This window comes from Periplaneta americana, chromosome 12 (genome assembly GCF_040183065.1).
Source record: "Periplaneta americana isolate PAMFEO1 chromosome 12, P.americana_PAMFEO1_priV1, whole genome shotgun sequence".
NCBI lineage: Eukaryota > Metazoa > Arthropoda > Insecta > Blattodea > Blattidae > Periplaneta > Periplaneta americana.
In genome coordinates, this window is record NC_091128.1 from 161,520,254 (window position 1) to 161,547,559 (window position 27,306).

Genomic DNA, 27,306 nt, shown 5'->3' on the forward strand with positions numbered 1-27,306 from the left:
ATAATAAAAACAATATTTGGAACAACTTCAAAATAAAAACAACAATATAAAATGTTTTCCATGTCAGGAAGGGTGTCTCTGACATGCTGCTTTATGGCTACGTGGACTTTTCTTCAGTTGGAGGACAAATCCCCTGAAGAAAGCATGCATACATGTAAGCAGGGCTCAAACATTCTACTCTGCAACCGGCCTACAAAACATGCTTCAACACTGCAAGGGTAATTGCAGTCTGCCAGAATCAATTCAATTCCTAAAAGAGTGGCCGTGGTTGATGTAATAAAGTTAACAATTAAGGGGAGAGGATGGTATACTCGTAATTTGATATTTTATTTTGGGGTTAATGATATAATCATAGTACCAGCCTTTAGATAAATAAATACATTTTTATTAATTGATGCAGATTTCTTTTCTTTTTTTTTTATCTGTATGTACGAATATTCTAAATTCGAGATTAGTTGGGTGGGGGGGGGGGAAGAATTTTGGGCACCAAATTTTGAAATGAAGTATCAGGATACAGTAATTCACTAATATAGACATATCCAGCTTATCCAAAACAACGTCGCAAAAAAGAAAATAATAAAAAAAAAAAAACCGTCAATGTTTTGTTTATCCCTGCAATATTTTGTTCATCCCCTGTAGCATGGTTACAAATTTAAGTGTCAATGTCCTCACAGTAGTGCTACATCTGTTTTCCACCATCCCCCAAACACTTCTTTTGTTTTGTAACAGGTGCGGCCAGTCCCATTAAGTGAGATGGTCTTTACGCTCCCCCCTCCTCCCACCTACCCGGGAATTACAGGATTATGGTATATGCATTTGAGATAAGTTTCCAATTTCTCATTCATTTTAGTTGTGTTGCAGTTAATCACATTATCGGTACGTCTTATTTTTTAGTTACAAATGTGTAATGTCGAGTAAAAGAAAACGTGTTGTTGTATCCATAAAGGGCAACTTAGAAGTCGTGAGATGTGTGGAAAGTGACGTCATCTTGTGAAATGTTCTTTCCGAGTATGGAGTAGGAGTACCAACTGTCTCTGATGGGTTAAATGTAAATCCAAACTTTTGGAACATTCCTGCAAAATACCGAATCGGAAAACAATGAAAGACGCTCAATTCGAAAAAATAAGCTAGGCCATATTTCTATGTTCTTACAGGTGGCCCTGTGATATGTTGAAGATAGCATGGCTTGATGAACAGTCATGGCCTGTAGCCAATCTAAACAAAGCGACAGCAGATTTTCCAGATGCTTGTGGAGTTTTTTCACAACTTCGTAATATTAGTTCCAATTTTGTCCTCTATTTATTTCTTTTTTCTGGATTAAATGAAATTTGTTGTGGATGATTTGTTTTATAGAACGGAAGGAAAATGCCTGGCTTCATTTCTGTATTATCTTTGTATCTCTTTTTGTCACAGCATTTGCTATTTCCTGTAACTAGAGACCTGAATTTTTAGCATCTATTTTTCTGCAATTAGCATCTATTTATCCGTTCCCTTAGTATTTAATTTTCCAACTTTTCAAGTGGAATATTCGTCTTTCTCCTCAAGTAAAGATGGCTACAATTCTGTCTCTTCTTTAAAATGTCTGGAGCATAAATTTGAAATAGACTTCCAAAATTTCAAGATAATCAATTACATTTTAAGAATGAATTTTGGAGATACTTTTATAGAAATATGAAGGGATATTTTTCAAATGTAACAAAATAACAAATTTATATTATGGAGAAAAGTTTCCTAATGGCCTAAAGAATGTATGAACTAAATATCATGCATGCAGCATTAACAGTTCTGAAGATACATAACTTTTTATTTGAGAATAAAGCAAAAAATTAAAGTTACGGGAAACTGCAATCAAAGTTCAATTTCATTTCAGATAATCATAAAAAAAAACTGAGCGAGTATTTGCGTATGATACCTCTCTGAATTTACAGTATCTTAAAAATAAAATATCAGTCCTATTACTCGATTTGCTGTTATGGCACACCACACACCTACCTTTTCATCATGCAGGGGAACTTAGTGAATTAATCGCGGATTTTCTGTGCACCAGAACCTATTGTTCTGTGAACATACATACATAACCACATAAATGAAATCATGTCTCATCAGAGAAAATGATTAAATGTGGATCAACAATGCCATCAACAATGTTTTGTAAAACCCAATTACAGAAATTCACTCGACTTTCGTTGTCATACGGCCGTAATTCTTGGACAACAGTAACTCTGTAAGGTTTCAATTTTAAAAGTTTAGTAGCTGTATGGGATGAAGATTTTGATATGCCTACTTCTTGTGCAACACGATGTAAAGATTAATTAGGAGAACGTTCAAGTGATGCAGCAATATCATCAAGTTTTGCTTTTGTTAGAACCCTTCGTTTTGGCCTAAGAATTTTAGATTTCAGTGATCCTGTTTCTTTTAACTTAATGACAAAGTTTCGAACTGTACCTCTATTTGGAGGTCGAGTATCGGGAAATTTCTCTACAAATTGTCTAGACTTGTTGGCATGAATCTATTTTGACGTAAGTTTCGAACATAAATATTCGCTGTTGTTCAGCCCGCATTTCAATTATCTAAACAACTAATTTAATGCACAGCACACACACTTCAAACATATTTAAAAGAAGTACACAAGCACACACATCTAACTTCTCAGACTGTACTAAGCTGTGGCAATGACAGGTAACATACAGGCCTGCGCAGCCTTGAAGCATGAAGCAATCAGCAGTTGGGATCTTTCTACATTTTTCGGATGAAGCGTGATGTAACCGTACTATAGTAGCCCTATTATTGTTATTAACTTTATTATTATCATCTTTATGTAGCCTACTTCTTAAGTAACTTACACTGGTGTTTAAATATTAGTCTACAAAGTAGAGTATGTATATTTGTATTTATGTATGTTCCTATCTACTCTTTCAAGAACATGATCCTAGTACAATTTTAAATTTTATTTTAGAAACAACAGAGACTTTTATTTTTGTGAATTACGTATAATCTGTGTAATACTCTGGTATCAGAATTTTAAATTTTATCTCAGAAAAAGCAGATAAGTTGTGAATCATGTAAAATTTTATGCCATTTTCAAGTCTCTTTATCAAAACGAAACTGTCTCCAAACACGAGTTTTGCTCTTTCAGGATACTTTCATGTAGCGTTTTTTATGTATATGTTATTATTAGATAAATAAATAAATTTAAAAAGTTTGAAAACAAATAAATAAATTAAATAAGTTTAAAAAAACCAGACCTTTAAAAAATGGCATTACAGCAGTTAACTTTTTTTTTTTTTATCCAATGCCACCAGGTTGTCTTTTCGACATTTCTGGTCTTCTCTCCTGGTCGTGGCTTAGTTGTAACCCACTTCTGAGGTTGGGGCGCCTGGAAGGCGGAGTTACATTACCCCGATGATGTGATAGGATGATTATGATAATGTGGTGCCAGGAGAGGTCTTAAATCTAAACTTAACCTAAATTCCAGACCATGGACGAACACAGGAATAATCCCCTTTAAGGAAAAATTCCTGTGCTCTAACCGGGAATCGAACCCAGGACCTCGTGAACTATAGCCAGAAGCTCTGACCACTAGACCATGAGGCTGGTCACACTTGAATAAATTAAAGAAATAAATATAACAAACGCAAGATAATTTTAGAAAAAAAAATCTATTTCGTAAGAAATTCGTGTCTGTCAAAGGAACTAACACAAAGAGGTCCCCTACCTGGCAGCATGTTATGGGGAAGCACAAGTCTACTTTTCGGAAACAGTGTTGCCAAATATCTATTACTTAAAGTGATTTATTAAAGCATTCAAATACTCCTGACAGAGATTTGTTGGAACCTATAACTCTAATGTAGCCTAAGTCTTTCATGAAAATAAATCTGTACTTCTAAATGTGTTCAAAAGATAATGGAATCAAAAGTAATTTCACTAACTAGTTAACAAAACTATAAATGCACATCAAATTTTTATGTAATACATTTTTCACATATCAAAGATTATTTTAAAGTATTTCTTTCTATTTTACCAGTTTTCCACCATATTTAACCATCCTTTCCCCTTGAAAATCCTGTGCATCAGAGCTTTAAAAATAGCGTCGTAAATAGCTAACAAGGGTATAAATGCGTATTAAATTCATGTAACATTTTTTACATATCTAACTACATTTTAAAGTAAACATTTTTTTCTTTAATACAGGTTCTCCACCATACAAAACCATCCTCTCCCCTAACACATGGAGTTTGTTGTGCTAAATGATTGGCAATGCGGATGCCATTAGCCTTGCTGTCATTCTACAAACAAGCACTACAAAATGTAAAACAGTGCGACAAACAAGAAAACCACACAACTGTGTTCCTGAAACATCGAAACAGCGGGTCATGCACACACTACTGTACGGGGTGGGATCTCGTTGTCTACCTGATGAAGAGGCAAACCGAGTGGAGCGAGCGACCTTAGTAATCATCAAGGTCGACATCGTCCAGAGGTTCGTCCGCTTGGAGAGACTGGAAGTCAACTTTGTAGCGAAGGATGCCTGGGCGAGAATAAACAGTGACAGCCCCTCTTCAAAAGTTCACCGCACAGGCCTGTCCCGAGGGACGTGGCCTGCGATACATGCATACCCCAACACCACATCTTTACACTTCAGCATCGGTCCTTGTCCTTGTACTCACCTCCTATTCCTCCGAAGCCTCTTACAAATTGCGAGCCTTCTTGCGACTTATCGGTGATGATCTCCAGAGTCGCTCCAAAGCTCTTGTAGTTGTTTGCAAGCCACTCCAGCAGTGGCTGACATTCCACCAGCTCTAATTCCACACCACTCTGCAAAAGTATCATTTCATTATAACTGACTGAACAATTGTTCATGTTGTGACCTTCCCACACCACAGTGCACACGTTAACATAAAACACAACACTGACACGAAAGCTAAGACAAAGATATTAAGTATGACCAGATACGATATGTTCACATTAACACAACACTAATTTCAGATTAGTGTAAGCTTGCATGTGTAAGTTTATGGTAACACAAAAACTCATCAAATCACAAGACAGGAGTTATGTTGTAAGGAAAGACTGTGCTCAAGAAGAAGACAAAGCAAAATTATGATTTCATTTGATGGCGACAAATACTCTCTTTGCTCTTGAAGGTACAGAGCAGTGATTAATGTTTTTTTCCATCGTGCCTATGAGTAATTCCTGTTACTAACTAAAAGTAACTAATTTTTGTTTCACATTCTTGGTAAACACCTTAAGGTCTCAGCTACCAGAGTGATGTGAGGTTTCTCGAAGCAAAATGTTCAGTAATTTCGCCTTGTGAAAGGAATTTTAGAGCATCTTAACAAAATCATTAAGATCCAATTATTTAAGTTTCAAAGACAAGTTTTCATAAAAATGTGGTTGAAAAATAATTAACAAAAAATTAAATTGTGAAAGCTGAACACAAAGGAAATAAATACTTTTTTGATAATATAACTGAAAGTACTGGCTTTATACTAAAATGAAAATAATAATAAAATTGGTAAATTTTTTAAAATTAAATCTTAATATACAGAGAGTGAAAAACAGAGTAACTATGACAGAGTTTCAAACTGAATTGGAAACTTCAAAATTAAAGTAAAACTGTGACTCATGTAATTTTCTTGGAAACAATTCTAATAAGTTCTTATCAGAAAAAAAATTGTAGATTTCTCTCTTGGTTTTAGAAAATTCTTCCAAAGCTGTCTTTTTCAAGTCCAGTCTTTTCATCTCTTATACAAAATAACTGCTAAGTGACTGTTCTTAGTAGTAATTTACAGGCAAATCCAACATACTTAATTTAATTTTTTTACATAAATCAACCTGAATAGTAAATACTGTAGAGCCAGAGGAAGAGGGGGGGGGGGGGCTCTCCATATTTCCCTAATGGGTGCCCATGCCTCAAACAATATGTAATCTTGCAGACACATTGAAATTCATGTCTGAAACCCATTTTACCTCTTTATCAGTAAAATGTGTCTTATCCTTCTCCTGCTCTGGTGTTAGATGCAAAATCTTCTCCTCTGCTGTCGCATGGTTCTTCAGCACATAACGTTGAATGTCTAAATTCTCCCAGCATATTAAGGTCTCCACAGATCCCAGTTCTAGTGCTCGCAGCGTATCCTCTACTCCGAAACAGTACTTCCCCGTGTCTTGACTGATCTCATCAAAGTAACGTCCTGCAGGAAACAAACCAAATTAGAGCTGCCAAGCAATTTCATGTAACAGTACAGTTTTACAACTATCCTTCGAAGGTCTACTTTCACACGACAAGTGAATACTACGCTCAGAATGTCATCACTCATCATAAACTGACATAACTTTCAAACTGTATATCAATTTTAAATACAGGTTCTTATAAATATAAAAATAATGACAATATATAGCTATATTATGTGAATTTGTGCAGAATTGATTACATCACCTCAAACCTTGCAATTAGTGCAATTATCTTACTTTTTACGATTACATAAAAATATCTTTCTGTAAAATGCAGTACATTATCTTATATGGATACAGTAAAAGATTTCATTTATGAATAATAATTCAAGAAAATAAGCTATGAATGGAAGTGTCAGTGTCAACATGATAAAAGAACTGAATTTTTGTGAAACACATCAAAGCATGATCAGAATGTGTCATTTTATGACACAGATTTTTTTTTTAACTTATTAAACACTTACAGTCTTACTAATAAACCGTGTATACGAGACTTATGCAGAGTTGAGACAGAAAACGTTACTAATAAACCATGCATAGGCGATGGATGTATAAACAGGCTGTAACTACACAATGGGAATTGCTTTGCAGTAGTTATATACACGAAACCCCTTGTTTAAGCATTGTATATAAGGAAAAAATGGCCGCCCCTTTAACAGCTGTTCGTATCGACTGTCATTTTATGATGATGTTTACCTTGTAACCACAGAAGAACATACCAAAGATCATAGAATTATTAGAATAATATTGCTGTAGCGTGTACTCTTTGACCAAAATGTAGTGTGGTAATCGATTAGAGCCAGTTGTACTATCGATATTTAACACGCCATACTAGAGCACTCTACCGGATGCAATAGAGAACCTCAGATATTCTATTACCTTTCGTAATGAAGTAATGACGAAACTATGACGTAGCTGTGTAACAGTTATACTGTTATACACAACGTATGTAGTGATTATTAGTAAGGAATTTACACACGACTTATAAACGAGCTACTCATTGTATAAGTATAAGACAGTTAAACGTCTGTATATAGAGTTTTTATTAGTAAGACAGTTACGGTCTAATCGATTACCACACTACATTTTGGTCAAAGAGTACAAGCTACAGCAATATTATTCTAATAATTCTATGATCTTTGGTTTGTTCTTCTGTGGTTACAAGGTAAACATCATCATAAAATGACAGTCAATACGAACAGCTGTTAAAGGGGCGGCCATTTTTTCTCTATATACGACGCTTAAACAAGGGGTTTCGTGTATATTACTGCAAAGCAATTCCCATTGTATAGTTACAGCCTGTTTATACGTCCATAGCTTATTCACGGTTTATTAGTAACGTTTTCTGTCTCAACTCTGCATAAGTCTCGTATAAAACCTATACACGGTTTATTAGTAAGACTGTTAATATTTTAAGAGAAAAATTCGCTCCCGGGTCCTTGGTTCCACGTACCAAGCGCTCTGACCACTGAGCTACGCAGAATTTAATCCACAGCCCCGGATCGAACTTTTCTCCTTTGATGTTTCACTTTGTGGCCTGACTCCAAGTTAGGCATATATGTTGACGTGTATCCAGTGTCAACTGCCATTATATTAGGAGCGCACTCAGCTGAGTGACTTGTTGGCCGTTAATCCGCAGTTATTATGCACTGCTAGCTGAGAGAATATTAGAGATATATTAATTTGTCCTACAGAATTTATCTGTGGATTGAATTATTGAACATCCGGTTTCACTAACCTATTAATTTCTTTTCTTGAATGAATTTCACATTCTGCAAGGATTCTGCTGCCAACTCAATAGCCTGGTTAAAACCATTCTCCCCTCCGTATGACACATCCACCAATTTGATGATCTTAGCTTGCAACCGCTGCAAACACAAACAGAAGTGATTATAACCAGAACAATTATCTGTGTGATAAAGGAAGCTTAGTACCTAGAGTAATACTCACAGATGAAGGATGATGCAGATTGAAAAAAAAAAAAAAAAAAAAAAGCACGCGCACACACGCAAAAAAACACGCACGCACACACACAGCCATCTGCAGGAAAGTTGACAGAATCAAGTGTTAGAAGCCAGAGAAATGCCAATGTTTACATAAGAAGTGACGTTGACTGTTCTGAAAATAGGTGTTTGCTGTCGACTTCGTCCTGTGACGAATAAGTAACATTTGTTAAAATTTTAAGATATAGCCTAATTCTAAATGAAGGAAAACTCAAAGATTTAGCCTTTTGTAATCTCAACAAGAAAGTTATCCTTCTCACGTTTTTGTTTACATAAAGATGAAGGTAGCTTCAATCTTAGAAACTTTGCGACTTTTTGTATACTATTACACCAGCAATGGAAAACGTCTAAGCTACAATTATTCTGAAATTTTAAGACCTATTTGCTTTGGAGGACGTCAGTGGAGGTCTTGTAAGATTTTTGGTGTGTTTTTAAGATTTTGTTCAGATTCAGGTCAACAAAATCCGAGCTTTGATAACAACACATAAGTGTGTAACATGCACACATTATTACAGATAGTGGGACTAATTACTTAAGCTCTCTAGAAGATGAGAAATCATTTAATTCTGCCTGTTATACTCACAGGGTCAAACATGTCTGACTGGCTAAGCTCTGTTTTAAAATCAGCACTACCAGCAAGAATGATACCAGCAATATTGGGTTTGTCATTAGTGATGAACAACGTGGTCGCTACTTCTGCTACTTTACGCACATAATTGTGTCTCTTCTCCATTCTAAGTCGCGCAAAACGTAGAGCAGACTGACCTCCTCTACCTGTAACATCATTCATTATGTTTCAGTAAAACATCCTGGAAAGATACAACATCTGTTCTACACTGCTACAAATTGTACATCCATAGAATAGAGCAACTCAACTTATCACTCCAAATATACAGTAGAACCCTGATTTTAGGTACCTCCACTTAATGTTTTTCCGCATTTAATGTTAAATTTTCATTATCCCAATAATTACTACATATGATTAATGTATTTTTATACTCAATTTAACATTCTTCTCTTTGCTCTCAAACCGCATTTTGCATTAAAAATTACTCTTAGATTATTTTTTTAAAATCTCGATTAATGCAAAAATAAATGCATTTCAATCTAACACGTAAAATACAATTTTTTTTAATACTCGATTTGGCAATGTTGCTGCCTTGCTGCCACGTGTTAATGGAGTGGGACCCATAATCTCCCTGTACTTTCAAGAACATGGGTGCCTCACAAAAAGGAAAACTCTTCTCTTGCAGAAAAGTTAATTTAATTCACGAAATGGAAAAAAATCCGAACGCAAAGATATCTGAGAAGATGACTGACTGGCACCCAGCTTCCACTTAAATGTTATGTTTTATTTAACGACGCTCGCAACTACAGAGGTTATATCAGCGTCGCCGGATGTGCCGGAATTTTGTCCCTCAGGAGTTCTTTTACATGCCAGTAAATCTACTGACATGAGCCTGTCGCATTTAAGCACACTTAAATACCATCGACCTGGCCCGGGATCGAACCCGCAACCTTGAGCATAGAAGGCCAGCGCTATACCAACTCGCCAACCAGGTCGACGCTTCCACTTAATATTTTCTTTTTTTTTTTTTTTTTTTTTTAGTATTACTTAATGTAGCTTTTTTTTTACAAATAAATAGAATTTTTGCGAAAGTATTAAAAAATTTTTAAACAAAAATAAACGCCTATTTAGTGTCAACCCTCATTTAAGATTAATTATTTTGTGTCCCCAGAAAAACGTTAAACAGGGGTTCCACTGTATATGTACTTTTTATACCCATTCATATATCCTGCAGTTTTACCTTCTCCATAATGAAGTACTGTATTCTTTAAATTCGAAATTATATGTTTGAGGAATATTTTGTATTTAGCTAAAGCATTTGATATTGTAGATGTAATATATTGATAAAAAAATTAAAGTTTTATGTAATACAGATGATATCTTACGTTGGTTTACATCTTACTTATCAAAGAAAAACAAAAAGTAGAAATAAATCTATTGAATAATCACAAAATTACTCATACAGAATTTCAGAATATTAAACATGGAGATCTCCAGGGATCACTTTTAGGTCCATTATTGTTTCTAGTTTATATTTATGATTTAGCCTAAATACAAACAACAGAAGACAAGTGTGGCGATTTGAAACAATATGATCACTGTAGAAACACTTCTAATACAGTATACTTTCGTTGTACAATGAAATACAATTTAATATTCTGGGGAAACTCATCTGAAGCAAAACATATTTTTGTGTTATACAAAAAAAGTCCTAAGAATGATAAATGTGCATAAGAGGATATCACATAAAAAACAATTTCCAAAATTTAAAAATCTTGACTTTACCTTGTGAATATATTTTTTTTTCCCTGATGATGTTTTATGCTAAAAATCAAGAGACTTTTAGTATTAAACAGAAGATTCATAATTTTAATAAAACATACTAATTACATCCCTGTTGTCTACGCTATTATAAAAAGGAGTTCACTATTTATGTGTTACACTCTTTGATGCACTGTCTAATGATCGTACACCTTTGAAGGGCCAAGAGAAAAGGTTTACAACAGGATAAACATAATGTCTCCATATACATACCTTCTTCTCAACTGATAAACTGAAAGCTGTAAATTAATCTACTTACTATGTATTAATAATGATGCATTATATTTCTATATATTTTTCTTTTACTTCTTTCACATTTGCCAACACATAACTGTCAAGTACTTAGTTACAACAGCTTGGGTATGCAATAAAACAAGTGAGACAACATAACAAATATACAAAACCAACAGACATGTTCATAAAACGATTTTCAGAGACTTCGAAGGATTCCTACTTGTGAATATCAAGTCAAAAGCAAACTTCTTTTAATTCTGAGTTTTACATGAGGACAACATGTAAACTTCTGATCATATTGGCAGATGGAAGATGTTCTACTGGTATGTGTCTATCTAACTTCACATAAGTCTGTAAACTGTGGTGACAATGACAAAATCAGAGTGATAAAGTTACATTATTATTTGTCTAGTGAACTCAAAGACTAAATTCTCTGAAAAAAATTTGAACAAAATTTCTTCTTGTACTGGTTGTGGAAAAGATCAGATTAGACTTTTTTTTATTAGACATGCACACATACATGTTCCGAGGTAACATAAGACTGTGGAAAAAGAATTGTTGGCCTATTAAAATTGCATTTTGCTCTTAAGGAATGTACTTACGAATTATATAAATAATCAAGCTGAAGATTAAAAAGTATGTTAAAAAGACGTAGTGCATTGCTTTTGTAATGTACATTCTTACCATGCTTCTTCGGCAGGTCCACTGTAAACTTGTGCAGAACCTCTCTAGTATTGCCCTGTAAAGTGCCGAATAGGGCTCCATTACCATCCATTACGATGAATCCAAACTTGTTATCATCTGCTAACAGAGCTGTCAAGGCCTCTGTGTGAAACTGCAAGTAGAATAATACATCACGAAATATGAAAAATCTTTGTACTCTACAGAATACTTATTACAGGAGGAGATGTATGTATGTACAGAACTTATAAACAACAGAAATCAGAACCTAACCTAACATTGTGCTTCTTGCACTGGTACTTCATAAAAGGCTCATTATGGTTTCCACAGCTGCAGCTAGTGATATTTGGTGGTGGGAGAAGTGTGGCCACGTGACCATCAGTATAATTTAGTGGGACATTGCTATTTGGTAAGAAGTAAAATGACTGTATGGGTAACAGTATTAGTTGAATGTAAATTCATAATACAGATCCAGAGAAATTTTGGCAACGTTTATGTTTAATACTTCATAGCACAGAATTTTCTTTCCCAGAACAACCAATGTTGAAAATGTCTATAGAGGTAAATGGTGAGATTTGGTTTCAATAGCAAGGTGTCATAGCACATACTGTTCCCTATCAAATGACTTGAAACCATGTTTCCAAGTATCATTTGCCCCAAAAAACCCGAAGTTACATTGTCTTACAGTGACATTAGTTATGATAGGGTCTATTTACTTTCTGTCATCTCAAAACTTCAAAGCCTTCCCATCTTTTGTTAAACTTTAACATGTTGGCAGATGGTTCTTAAACAGGATGCATGGAGCTTAATTTATTTCCTATTTTGTTTAAATGTTAAGCAAAAAAAAGTCATGTTCTGTTTCTAATCTAAATGTTGCTATTGTTCTTATTGAATTTGGTATTGCCAAGAAACTAGATTGATTAATTAAAATGTATCTCAGTGAAACGTACAACAGAGTCCGTATAGGCTAGTTTCTGTCAAATGCTTTTCCAATTCACTGTGGGCTAAAGCAAGGAGATGCACTATCAACTTTACTTTTTAACTTTGCTCTAGAATATGACATTAAGAAAGTTCAGGGTAACAGAGACGGTTTGGAATTGAACGGGTTACATCAGTTTCTTGTCTATGTGGATGACTTGAATATGTTAGGAGAAAATCCACAAACTATTAGAAAAAAATGGGAATTTTACTTGAAGCAAGTAATGTGATAGGTTTGGAAGTAAATCCCGAAAAGACAAAGTATATCATTATGTCTCGTGACCAGAACATAGTATCAAATGCAAATATAAAGACTGGAAATTATAGTTTGAAAACGTGGAAAAATTAAAAAATCTTGGAGCAAAAGTAACAAATATACATGACACCAGGGAGGAAATTAAACGCAGAATAAATATGGGAAATGCCTGTTATTATTCGGTTGAGAAGCTTTTCTCATCTAGTCTGCTCTCAAAAAAGCTGAAAGTTAGAATTTACAAAACAGTTATATTACCGGTTGTTCTGTATGGTTGTGAAATTTGGACTCCTACTTTGAGAGAGAAACAGAGGCTAAGGGTGTTTGAGAATAAGTGTTTAGGAAAATATTTGGGGCTAAGAGGGATGAAGTTACAGGAGAATGAAGTTACGCAATGCAGAAATGCACGCATTGTATTCTTCACCTGACATAATCAGAAATATTAAATCTAGACATCTGAGATGGACAGGGCATGTAGCATATACGGGTGAATCCAGAAATTCGTATAGTGTGTTAGTTGGGAGGCCGGAGGGAGAAAAACCTTTGGGGAGGATAATATTAAAATGGATTTGAGGGAAGTGGGATATGATGTAGAGACTGAATTAATCTTGCTCAGAATAGGGACCAATGGCGGGCTTATGTGAGGGTGGCAATGAACCTCTGGGTTCTCTATAAGCCATTTGTAAGTTGTAAGTAATACTTCTACTGCAGGCCATTTTTTTTTTTTTTCACTTGGGATTTATCTGTCTTCCATCAAAAATTACTACTGCCCTCAACATCAAGAAAGCACTTAGTATTCTTCCTCGTTATTTCCTTGTAACCAGTTCAGTCATTCTCACACAATCCCCTCTTAATTATAATTGTACTGTTATGAATGACAGAGAAAACAATGGTGGATTATTCAGAAGTGTAGTTTGGACTTTTCCCATTCCTGGTGAGGAAATAATTTATTCTACCTTTGTTTTCAAATAAGGTTAAAAATAAAGAGAGAGAGATCTCACTGTGGTCGTTAAAAATGGCGGAATCCACTTGACTAACCCAATGAGTCATTTGTAACAACTCAAATGAGCAGAAAACTCTTCTCGTCCCCTTCTTCTTTCCTTTTTTCTGTATCTCTCTTTATTGGAGAGGGGGTCAAAGTGAAGACAATGACGGAACCGATCTTCGAAAGGTTATAATAATATAATCTTCACAGCAATGAAACTTTCTCTGAACTTCTTGGTTTTCCCCTTCCAACCCAGCTGTTTCAGCCAAGCAACACAATGAAATAAACATTCTATTGATTTGTTTAAGGGGTGTGAAACCTATGTCTACATTACTACTCCACATCAGATCAACAACAGCATAAGCAACGAGTTTATCCAGAAATCTTCTAATTACTCTTATAACCTCGCAAAAATCACCATCAGGAGCTAAAGCGCTGAAATATTCCCAGATTTCATGTAAGGTTGTCAACAAGTGGCAGTTAATTTCGCATCAGCTTGACAAAATTCACATACACCAACTGTATCTATATCAATATTATAAACAGTAATTTTCCTCAAAGTTTGGATTTATCTGCTGCAATATCCTGGTTTCACAACATGATGACATCATGCACAATTTGTAATTCCCCTGCAAGCGCAAGACGTCTGTCTCTCCACTTTCCTTTCTCACACCCACGAAAGGGTACTTGGTTTGATCATTTAATACTGACCTATTGTTTTTGAGGGGAATGGTCACAACAGATAAAAGCTTCATTTATTCATTTATTTATGTACGGTAGTTACTTATTTCTTTATTTGTTTCTTTGTTTATTTATCCGTTTCTTCATTCATTTATTTATTTACTTATTAGTTACTTATTTCTTTATTTGTTTCTTTGTTTATTTAATCGTTTCTTCATTCATTTATTTATTTACTTATTAGTTACTTATTTCTTTATTTGTTTCTTTGTTTATTTATTCGTTTCTTCATTCATTTATTTATTTACTTATTAGTTACTTATTTCTTTATTTGTTTCTTTGTTTATTTATTCGTTTCTTCATTAATTTATTTATTTACTTATTAGTTACTTATTTCTTTATTTGTTTCTTTGTTTATTTATTCGTTTCTTCATTCATTTATTTATTTACTTATTAGTTACTTATTTCTTTATTTGTTTCTTTGTTTATTTATTCGTTTCTTCATTCATTTATTTATTTACTTATTAGTTATTGCAAGAATTATGAATTTTTTATAAACAGCTTTCCCAATGACGGGACTGCCTCATTGGACAAAGCATAATAAACATATTGAGTGAAAACAAAAAAAAAAAACAGACCATAAAAGAGAAAGGAGGGGAACGAACAAAAGGGAAAAGCAAATACAGGAAAGATAATAGCATGCATAACAGGCCTACACATAGTAAACAAACAGATTAGATATTCGAGCAAATTTCTCCCTTTTTAAGAAACAAAGTACAGATGGTATTTTAAAATGGCAAGTGATCCTCTGATAGCGGCAAGGGAAACATCACGAATGAAGTCGTTGTTCAGCAAGAAATCAATTTAATTCTTGTGCAATTAATTACTGGCCAAAAACAGCTGAACATTGGCTAGAAACAAATCAAAATTAACTGAAAGATGTGCATTTGTTTACACCAAGGGATCTGTATATTGCCCACAGTAGTAGTTTTGTTTTCAATACACTGTGTCTTTATGATCTTATAAGATGTTTGGCAGATAGCACTAATTCTTTTTGCAGAGTGGGAACAGTTGCATATTAATTTTATTTCCCTGACGTCTCATATATGATGGAAAGAAAGTAAGAAATTATTTATATAAATTCCTTGAATCCACAGAATGGGGAAATAAAAAAAAAGAGAACTTTTACACATTAAAACATGAAGTTTCCCAAACCACAGTAAATCCTTTACATAAACAATAAAATGGTAATGGTATGTGTTGTGCAGATTCTCTAATGCTTTACAGCACAGAAATAAACACACACAAAATAACAGATAAGCACACTATTAGATCAGAGCTTCAAGAGGGACTTGTGTCACATATGGCGTAAAATAAACATTCCAAGTCCATTAAGATCACAATCTCAAGTTCATGGTTACTTCCTATACTGTGTCAAAGCTCAGTCCAGTTCAAACTCAATCACATAGACTAAGAAAAATGTAATAAAATGACATTATCTATCTCCTGCTTGTTCCGAAAATTTGCAGTGTCATTTGAGTTGTTTGAGAAATACTCTAACCACGAAAAGCTATTTCTGATTGTTTATGGAATCCATCAATGACCAAAAGGTTGTGGATCACTCTCCATGCTGAAGGACCTGGGTTCAAATACATACGAGTTACAAAGTGAAATTAGTTATGGAAAGCAAATCGGTGAAAGGATCCTCTTTCTTCTTCTCTGGGCGACCTAAAATGGTCTTCAAACACTTTTGCCTATTACTTTGATACTATTTGTGCTTCACAGGAACAGAAAAACTGGTTTAACCTCCTTCAGATCCTCAACGTAGTTTTCAAAGTGCACTTGACTTCATCCAGTTCAGCACATTGGAATAAGGTATATGGAGTTCACTCTTTTTCAATGTTGTGCATGTAATTGTAGGCCTCTCTTCAGGCGACAGCAATACCATCATCCTATTACCACTCCTATTTAGCAACAGAAGTCTAATTGTGAATTCTCAATGTGGAATTAGTATGCCTCATAGCTGATGCTTGATTTTAAGACTTATGATGATTATGATTTAATGTTCTGAGTCCAGCACTTTTGGAAAGTGCCAATAAAAGGCTCTGGTTCAAGCAAGGAGGTTGAAACTCCCTTCCTGGCCAAAGCAAAAACCCTCTCGTTACCTACGAGTCTACAACTGTTACTGTGTGTTCATTTCAAAACTTCCCATCTTGAATAAACACGTTGATTTAGTTTTGTAGAGGGATGTTCAAAACCACTGCTGATTGAATTTTCTATTCCACACCATCACCCCCATTTCTGAATTTCAAATTGCATCCTGTATTTTCAGACACACATTTTTAAAGGAGATGATAAACCCCATCATCTACCAAAGAATTAATTCAGTTCATCCATTTCTAAGATAGAGCAGAAACATATCATTCAACTAATTAAAGTTTAATTGATATTACACTGTACTATGAAGATACTGTGTGTACTAGAATACAAATCTGTTGTTTGCCTAATATGAAAGGAGTTCCTGTAATCGTTGAATTGTCTGGCAGTGTCTTCTTTTCCAATTTACTTATACAGTAGAGCAAATCAACAGCTTCAAATACTTCGCGTGTACTATAAGCAGTAACATGAGCTGCTGCCAGGAAGTCAAAAGGAGGATAGCAATGGCTAAAAGAAGCTTTTAATAGAAAAAGGAACATCTGCAGATGTCTGGATAAGAACTAAGGAAGAGACTAGCGAAGTGCCTTGTATGGAGTGTGTCATTATATGGGGCAGAAATATGGACATTACAATGAAGTGAGAGAAGCAACTAGAAGTATTTTAAATGTGGATATGGAGAAGAATGGAGCGTGTGAAGTGGACAGACAGAATAAGATAGGAAGAGTGGGTGAAGAAAGAATGATGCTGAAACTGATCAGGAAGAGGAAAAGGAATTGGCTGGGTCTCTGGCTGAGAAGAAACTGCCTACTGAAGGATGCACTGGAAGGAATAGTGAATGGGAGAAGAGTTCGGGGCAGAAGAAGATATCAGATGATAGACGACATTAAGATATACGGATCATATGAGGAAACAATGAGGAATGCAGAAAATAGGAAAGATTGGACAAAGCTGGGTTTGCAGTGAAAGACGTGCCCTTGGGCAGAACACTAAATGAATGAATGAATATGTTTAACAACACTGCGCCATTTGCAGAAACAATGTTTGATCGTCATCTGTTTAATAATACTACGCCAGAAATATGTTGTTGTTGTTTTCTAATGCCAGGCGTTTGACAATAAAGTCATTTGACCTCTTGCACTCCAATATTTTTCAAAGATATTATCATGGCCAGCCACTGAAGCACAGATTTTGAGGTGTTCCGAATCCATTTCTTGGTTTGAGTTGCACAATGGGCAGTTAGGGGACTGATATATTCCAATTCTATGCAGGTGTTTGGCCAAACAATCATGGCCTGTTGCCAATCTAAATGCAGCTACAGACGATTTTCGTGGTAAATCGGGAATTAACTGTGGATTTTGATGCAGAGAGTTCCATTTTTTCCCTTGGGATTGTGTTATCAAATTTTGTTTGTTGAAGTTTAAGTATGTAGATTTAATAAATCTTTTCACAGAGTAATACGTAGATTTAGTAACAGGTCTGTAAGTAGCAGTGCTGCCCTTCTTTGCTAAAGCATCCGCATTCTCGTTTCCCAGGATTCCACAATGGGATGGTATCCATTGGAATACAATTCTTTTATTGAGTGATATTAATTGAGAGAGCATTTTAGTAATTTCTGCTGTTTGAGAGACTATTGATAGAATAGCTGCTTTGGAGTCTGACAATATAACTGCATTTTTAAATTTATTGATGTGGCATAGAAGATTCCTGAGACTTTCAGTTATTGCAAACGCCCGAAATATGGATCAATGGAATGAGCAATAGCTGTTAAAGCTTTTTATAAAAATGGTGATAGTGTGGCTGCTGCTCGAAGAGAATATAAGAGTTATTTTAATATCAGAAGAAATGGTCCTATCTCAATGGAACATGCAATCAAATTATGGGTGCAAAATTTTGAAGCTATGGGAAGTCCAACATGATTGATCTCACTGCAGGCTCTCTCAGTGTGAACATCGTCAAGGTCGTCATCTGCCGACATAATTTTCAAAACTTGAATGTGATTGACGTTACACAAATGGTAATTGTATCAAATATGAATGAGGTCTCGCCCACCTCATTATATTTTGCTCGACTAGTATGACTAGTCAGTTTGTTTTTATACCATTAAGTACGAGAAAAATTCGTACCGGCACCGGGAATCGAACCCAGGACCTCTCAGCTGTGCGCACTGAGTGCTCTCTAACCAACTGAGCTATGCCGGGACCCGATTCACGACGTACTTAATGGTATAAAAACAAACTGACTAGTCATACTAGTCGAGCAAAATATAATGAGGTGGGTGAGACCTCATTCATATTTGATACATATATGATGTTAACAGTTTAAAGAAACTGTTGTTGAATATGGCCATAAAGTCATGTAATATGCGCTCCTGTACATATATGACGTGTATCGTCTCAAGTGCAGGCAGTAAGGCCGTAACACGATACTACGAGAGGAGTTCGGCCGGCGTCGTGAATCGGGTCCCGGCATAGCTCAGTTGGTTAGAGAGGACTCAGCGCGCACAGCTGAGAGGTCCTGGGTTCGATTCCCGGTGCCGGTACGAATTTTTCTCGTACTTAATGGTATAATACCAAATGGTAATACATAATGTTACAATTCTTGTACTTTTATTTTCTGTCTCATTATGCAACATATTTATTTTGTTGTATTTAGAAACGCCTGTTTATTTGAGACACTTGTAGGAACACACAAGGAATAAAAAGGTCCACAGTTAAAAAAATGCAAGGAAAACCTATGCAAACCAAGAAAAGAAGTAGTAGTTTTTTAGTGAGTACACTGGATTCCAAATTAACATGGAAAGAAGTGACTATACTCTGTCTCCAACTCACACTGGCTTCTCTCTAGGGTCTTAATAGAGTAGCAACATTCAGATTAGACATACAGTACATGAATGTCCTGCTGAACATTTGTAGAAATGTAGGAGTTTTGGACTGGGCTACCTGCAAGATAGCTAACTCAACCATGAACAAGGATAATAATCAACCAGACATGGGAAATATCTGACAGCTGCTTTATAATGGGAAGCCAGAAAGAAATTGCCTTACAATCACAAGTAATGAGACCACTGGAAAAAAAATAACGAAACAAATTCTACTTTTTATACTACAAACACACGAAATGTAATTAAAAACTAGACCTCGGATTTTAGGTTAAATGCCTATTCTTTTCTCTAGGTATAAACTAAAACTAATTAAATATCTTCACATTTTATATAAAATATGAATGTTTGAAAGTGGTTTTATGGTGCCCAAAAACGTCTATTTTGCTCACTGAGACCTAATTCTAAGGTTTTAGAGCCTAAAATTGCCTATTTAGATTTGTTACGCGTATATTTTTAAATTTTCGTGCAACAGTGAAAGAGGAAGTTTTTAATGTCCAGGGGTGGGTATGGTTAAAATATCCTGTAATAGTTTGGCTGTAGGAATGAAGAATTCCTGGAAGGCATCTGTTTTGTTGAGCACTTGAGCAGACAGTAGGAATGTGATGAAACAGGAGATGTAGTTCTCCGTAAAGAAATCAGCATGGCAAATATTGATAGATTTAAATATGCATCCATTGCTTCAGTATCATTGGGAAGAATTTTTTTCGCTTATAAAATGGTTGTCTAAGAAAAGGCAACGTTTCAGAACAGAAAATTAGAGAAAAACGTTATTACGTATTGCAATGCAAATTATGAATAATGTGTTAATTATAAATTCATTGGTAAATTAATTAATTTAATTGTAATATGAGCACTTATGTATTAGCAGCCTTAGAGCAATGAGGTCGATGAATTCATTTAAATTACATACCGGTATTCATAATTTAAGACTTAACAAAAATAAAGTTTCTAACCACAATATTTTTTACTGTTTTTTGTCACTGTATACCGTAATGCTTAATACTCACTAATTAATTGCATTTTTATAGTTTATAGTTACTGTAGTTTGTGTGGATAGAAATTACATAGCCATTAAAATAGTATTTTTAGCTGCTTGAAATTGTATTTTTAGGTGCCTAAATCTATGTTAATGCCTATTTTGATAAATTCAGGGCCTATTTTAAGTGCCTAAAAATCCGAGGTTTACTAATAACTTAAGTTTCCTTGTACATTCAAAGCATGAAAGGCTATATTAAAGCTATTCACTTACCTTATTGTCACATAGATATAAAGACGTGTTGATAGGTTTGAAAGGTTCGAAGTCTATGTTAACCTTCTTTTCTTTTCCCTCGTCTGTTACAATGGTTCCGCAATATATTACTAATCCATTTGGGGGCACTGTAACCAAACAACCACAAGTAAAAATCAACTTTCAGGAGAATCATATTTAACAAGTTTCAAAATTAAGATTTTAGGCTTCTGCAATAATTTCAAAACAATGAAGTCCCAACATATAGGACAAAATTCAAAACTTTCTTCTGAAATCTTGAAATCGATTAAAGTACTAATATTACTTGAAAATGTTCACCTTTATGATATTATCGAAAGAAGAATAATAATCCAGCTCTGCATCTGCAGTGTGAGAAGAAAGTGTCATCAAAGTAATATCATTAAAATCAAACTCCACAGATCATCCCTTCATACAGTATATTTTGCAAGCGAACAAAGCTAATCAAAAATGTATTAAAAAATACAGTGGAATTTTGATTATCGTCATCTGTCATTTCATACCATTATATTAAGCTTACTGTCCAAATTTTACTAATTTTCGTTTTTGCCGAACCATGTACCAGTACATTTCTTCTGTTTAACAAATATTCACACAATCTCGAGCATCCAGTCACACGCCCGAGGGTTTCGTTTCTCATAGGTCTATTGCCTTCCACTGTAGTGACTTAGGTTCAATCCTCATCTGAGTCTTGGCAAAATTTATGGTGGACAAAGCAGTTGGTGAGGGATTTTTCTGTTTTCTTTCATTACCATTACCATCATCATCATCTCACCAACAATCCAAAATAATCATTCACTCTGCAAGGTCCCAGGCTAAGCTTCCAGAACCAGTGAAGGAAGTGGGGAAAAAACCAGAGGCGGTATGCTACCCCAAGATTTTCCCCTGGCATACCTAGATTTAGAAAGGCGTAGGCTACCCCCCCCCCCCCCGCTCCCTTTACAATATACACGTACATGATATATGCAATAAATTGTTTCATTTAGTCAGCAACATGAGTCTTTTAAGCTTACGCATCACATTAAACTTCTTAATAAAATAATTTCAATTTACTTCAGTTATTTACTACAATATTTTGCAATGTCCATTGAGACTTATCATTTAAAGTAATGTTAAAAGCTTCAAAGTGCGAATACTTAAAATAGTACTTATGTAACTCTATTTAAATAATAGGTAAGTAACGATATTTGTCACTGACAAATATTTTAAAAGAATAAGATCTGATGACAGTCACTAAATTGGCAACAATGGCCACTACAAGGTACAGATAACAGTCTTCTATACTTGAAATGCTACAGTTGTTAAGCATTTCAGGGGTTGACTTATGACATAAATGTGTCTAAATACGCGTTGAATACAGTTCCACAAGGCTATGATTTAGATCTAAGAAGCAAACAGATAAGTTAGTACTCTTTGCTGGAAACAATTTTTTACAAATCACATTTTTTCAGTGACGGTATGTCATTTTTCACTAACGGTATGTTTTCTGACCTAGAAATCAGTGGCGGTATTCCATACCATCGCATACCGTCTCACTTCCCTCACAGTTCAAAACAAATAAAATATGATTAGAAATTTGAATAAGTTGTACACAATTCTGTTAAGTAAAAATATTTATATTACCCCTGTTACACAGTCATCAAAAAGTACGTTAGTTGTTGATTTCAATTTCAAAATTGATAAACACACATGGCGTTCTGCTGAAACACGTGATTTAGTTTATTCAGTTTTACAGAATTAAGCTTCACTGTCTATAGTGGATTTACTATAGGGCCTAATAACTTTTCATGAAAGAAAAGCAATGTGATAGAAGGAGTTAAATTTCTTGTAAAACACAATTTTGTTCCAAATTATATCCCCAAAGAAATATATTTGGGGACTGTAGCTAGGTTTTATTTTCAAAATGAATTGTCGCTAAAACATGGACTTAAATTATTTATGACCATTTCGATAACCAACGCAATTCTGTGGAACAAATTAAAGACGATAATTGTAGTGCCACTGTATGATGCTAATATTAAGGACAGAATTAACATACTAAGCACTCCTGGAGATAGCAGTTGCTTCAGTTAGTATCAAAACATACCAGGATTGTCCTGCTGCACATCTAGACTACAAACAAATAAGTATATAAGATATGTAAAGAAACAGATGCATGAAACAATCATCTGCAAAAATGCAGACTTGAATAACAATGACATAGCTAGACTAGGAAAGACAGAGAGAGAATTATGAAAAAATCTGTTACTCTCTAGTACTATCACACAATTCAAAAACGAAGCTTGAGGTAGTGAGAGTACTAGAAACAATAGACTGTGCCGGTACTATTTCGCATTGTCTGTGATGAGGCGACAGTATAGTACACATTATTCAAGCTTCGGTTTAACACTTCGTGCAATCTAATTTACTTTACAACTATTTTGTGTAAAGAATTTTAGGCCTACAACTCCTACGGCCATACAGACATATTCTAAGAAATTACAATGAAATCTTAGTAGTGTTCCATTTAACAATGCTCTATATTGCAAAGGTTATTCAGCTTCGAAATTAAATGTCACAAATGGCCTAGAATTATAATTGGTGCTCTCTACCAGGAACAGTACATCTACGACATCACTAGTACGCATTCATTGTTGGCATTTCTTCATTAATAATAAAGTTAAAATAATTTCCGTTTAATTTCGTTTTGCAAGTCATTCAAAGTGCAGTCTTTCATGATAGAACGAGACCAGTGCCTTACCACTGAGCCATCTCGCTCGATATATTTCTTATTTGAAATGTGAAGCAAATTTTGTTAAGTAATTTCACTTGCAAGGTTTTATTTCAGGCATAGTTACTTTGAGCTCGGTTAATTAAATTAAATAGCTTCTGATAGGATGATCATTATTTTACTAGATCACAACTTAGATTTAATCCTACAATAAGTTTTCATAATCACAAATGCAGAAAATACGATCTATTTAATACCTCCTAGCACATTTTAGAATACTTCAATTTCACCGTATTATTACAGTATATAGTCACGAAGCTCAATACGTAGGAAAACCACGAAGGAAACCTAGACTAGAATTATGGAACCGGTAACTTCTCAGTTCTTTTTCCAGAGTCCGCAGAAAATGCTTCTTTTTCTATTAAAAGCTTCCTTGGCCATTGCTATCCTCCTTTTGACTTCCTGGCAGCAGCTCATGTTACAAGTATTTGAAGCTGTCCACTTGCTCTACTGCCACATTTAGAATTCGCAAGTTTATCTTCTGCATTTTTCTTTCTACGACCATGCTCTTCGTCTTATCTTCATTTCATACTTCTCACAGCTGTCATTTAGCTCCTGTAGCATATATCCCTTAGTATCATCTCTTCTGCTAACAACGCCATATCATCAGTTAATCTTATGTAGGTACTTATTCTTCTTCGTCCTACTATCTCAGATATTAACACGTGCATTATTTATGTCGAAATCTATTAATAGATCTTTCATAAATACCGTATGGAAACAATGCGAATTCCGTCTCTCTTGACATCCACGGTTTTGCGGTGTACTAATTCGCTCAAAATCTAATTCCGTAAGAATACAGTATAATATCCGTTAAATTTGCCTTTTAAACAACTTTTTTTTTGTAGTTTAATCGAAATAACGTATGTTTATTCTTTAACATAATATTAACAATATCTTTCAGTATGTCCACTTCATTTACAATAAAAGAATTACTTAGGCCTAGACAGAATCTTTACTTCCAAAGTGGAACACGAAAAAAAACTCCCTTGGTGAATCGTAATTCTTGCATAAGGACATACCGCATAATGCTGTTCCTAATAATTTTAACAAGTTGATGTAGAAAACGTCTGTACACACGTCATGTCGTTAATTGGATGTTGCACGTTGCTTGAAGTGGCCTGTACCTTCTTGCGGAGTATTTAACATCAATTATCATGGATGTATTGGGTATAAGACGAGCTAATTTCTTGTGCAATCATCCAAATTATGGTGCTGTTATAAATTCATGCTCTAATTACAATAGGAACAAAAATTACTTGGTGTTATTGTAAGAAATCAAGAGAATTTTTATAGAATATAGACACACAAGGATTAACTTAATTTTAAGTACAACATTATAAAACAATTGTTTGGGTTAATTTTCCCATTAGTATATAAAACTTAAAATCCATTCTTATTTAATGAATCATTTCTTGTGGGTGCACATCTAATATAATAAATACACGCACGTCTGCAATTATGACGTGAGAGGAAGATGACTGTCCACCCTCTTTGTTTATAACGTGGTTTGACGTTGGTTCTTACGCATAAAAGTTTCAAGTTACTTTTAGCGTGTTTATGAATACTTCGTACCTACAGCTGGTTTGGGTGAATGACCATGTCTATACATAAACGCAGTTCGAAGCATATAATTAGTACACACATTAATAAAATTAGTAACGTTTATATTACAAGACGTTACAAATTGTAATTTGATCTCTTATGATGGGCTGAACTTCTCTACTTTCATATACATTTCGACTTATAATACAAGCAACGAACTCGTATATAATTCAACATGTTCATGCAATTACAAAAATTGTTTCAGATGAATGTTATAATTTATCAAATACGGTTTATAAATTGATACTCATTTTATGCGAATGACATTAATAATAATAATAATAATAATGAAACGCACTTTAGCTGTGCACATCAGTATACCAATTTATATGAGAACTGAAGGTACTTATTGGGCATTGATATTGACGATATTGTGGACTTTTCTAACATTAATATTTGGATAGCAAATTTGGGCAAAGCGCACAATAATACGCGAATTACTTCAACCGTGGAAATGATTTCAAAATATTGTGTATTTCAGCTGTTACTGTCCATGATTTCGGACTGATTAGATTTGAGTGACGACAGTTCCTTCAGTTCACTTCCTTAGTTTATGGAGAGGGACCTATAGAAAATCTCTTTTCTCATGTTATTTTAAGTAAAGCCTCTATTGCCCTAACACAGTTTCATATCAACATTAAATACAACATTTACACTTTTACCCTTTATGGTACAGTCAGACATAAAAAATGCAGTACTATAAAGAAAATGATATATCTGCTCAAGAGTATCACAGAATCACAAATCTTGTCTTAAATGAAAATTAAAAGACTGCTAATCAATTTTGTTTAATGATTTTTACTTACTTACTGGCTTTTAAGGAACCCGGAGGTTCATTGCCGCCCTCACATAAGCCCACCACTGGTCCCTATCCTGAGCAAGATTAATCCAGTCTCTATCATCATATCCCACCTCCCTCAAATCCATTTTAATATTATCTTCTCATCTACGTCTCGGCCTCCCCAAAGTTCTTTTCCCCTCTGGTCTCCCAACTAACACTCTATATGCATTTCTGGATTCGCCCATATGTGCTACATGCCCTGCCCATCTCAAACGTCTGGATTTTATGTTCCTAATTATGTCAGGTGAAGGATACAATATGTGCAGCTCTGTGTTGTGTAACTTTCTCCATTCTCCTGTAACATCATCCCTCTTAGCCCCAAATATTTTCCTAAGAACCTTATTCTCAAACACCCTCAATCTCTGTTCCTCTCTCAAAGTGAGAGTCCAAGTTTCACAGCCATACAGAACAACCGGTAATATAACTGTTTTATAAACTCTAACTTTCAGATTTTTTGACAGCAGACTAGATGACAAAAGCTTCTCAACTGAATAATAACAGGCATTTCCCATATTTATTCTGTGTTTAATTTCCTCCCGAGTGTAATTTATATTTGTTACTGTTGCTCCAAGATATTTGAATTTTTCCACCTCTTCGAAGTATAAATCTCCAACTTTTATAGTTCCATTTCGTACAATATTCTGATCACGAGATATAATCATATACTTAGTCTTTCGGGATTTACTTCCAACCCTATCTCTTTACTTGCTTCAAGTAGAATTTCCGTGTTCTCCCTAATCGTTTGTGGATTTTCTCCTAACATATTCACGTCATCTGCATAGACAACAAGCTGATGTAACCCGTTCAATTCCAGACCCTCTGTGTTATCCTGGTTTAATGATTTTTAGAAACTTTAATTTTTATATTTTTATTTTGCATTTTTATGAACAGACAAAAAATTGCATGTCTATTTTTAACTTATTTTTTAATATGCATTTTGACAGTTCCCTCTTTCAGAATTATTCATGTATAATGTGAGAATATGCCCTGAAAACTTTATTCAATTAATTATCTCCATTATTGTCTGAGATATTACATATTAAATGTTGAAAAATGTAAAATAAACAATTTCCGAATATTCAATGGAAAAGTTGAAGCATACATATTTAAAAATGCCACAAACGCAATTATTTTCTTCTTAACGACCATGAAATTTCGCTCAAATGAAGTCAATACTATGAAGTATTTTTAGGCTAAGAATAAAAGAAAAAAATGTCAATTTTGACACACATTTGATCATTCCTGTAGGTCCTTCCCCTGAAGAGGAAATTTGAGTATACTTTTTTTTTTAACTGACAGTCTGTGTATTGTATGTATTAGAGCAGCAATTCTCAACTGGAGGTCCACGAAAAG

The 27,306-nt window shown here is 34.5% G+C and overlaps 1 protein-coding gene across 2 annotated transcripts in view; it reads right to left on the minus strand.

Moving 5' to 3' along the window:
- Positions 1 to 27,306, minus strand: part of eRF1 (eukaryotic release factor 1) — a 33,035-nt gene that overhangs the window by 1,219 nt on the left and 4,510 nt on the right. The window contains exons 3-9 of one of the 2 annotated variants that reach the window (XM_069842417.1): positions 20,720 to 20,847; positions 11,542 to 11,692; positions 8,818 to 9,008; positions 7,970 to 8,099; positions 5,971 to 6,191; positions 4,668 to 4,815; positions 4,414 to 4,528 (exon numbers count right to left, since the gene is read on the minus strand). In XM_069842417.1, coding sequence (XP_069698518.1) covers positions 4,449 to 4,528; positions 4,668 to 4,815; positions 5,971 to 6,191; positions 7,970 to 8,099; positions 8,818 to 9,008; positions 11,542 to 11,692; positions 20,720 to 20,847 — 1,049 coding nt within the window. In that variant the 3' untranslated portion in view covers positions 4,414 to 4,448. The remainder of the gene's footprint in view (positions 1 to 4,413; positions 4,529 to 4,667; positions 4,816 to 5,970; positions 6,192 to 7,969; positions 8,100 to 8,817; positions 9,009 to 11,541; positions 11,693 to 20,719; positions 20,848 to 27,306) is intronic. The other variant, XM_069842416.1, reaches the window with a different exon arrangement.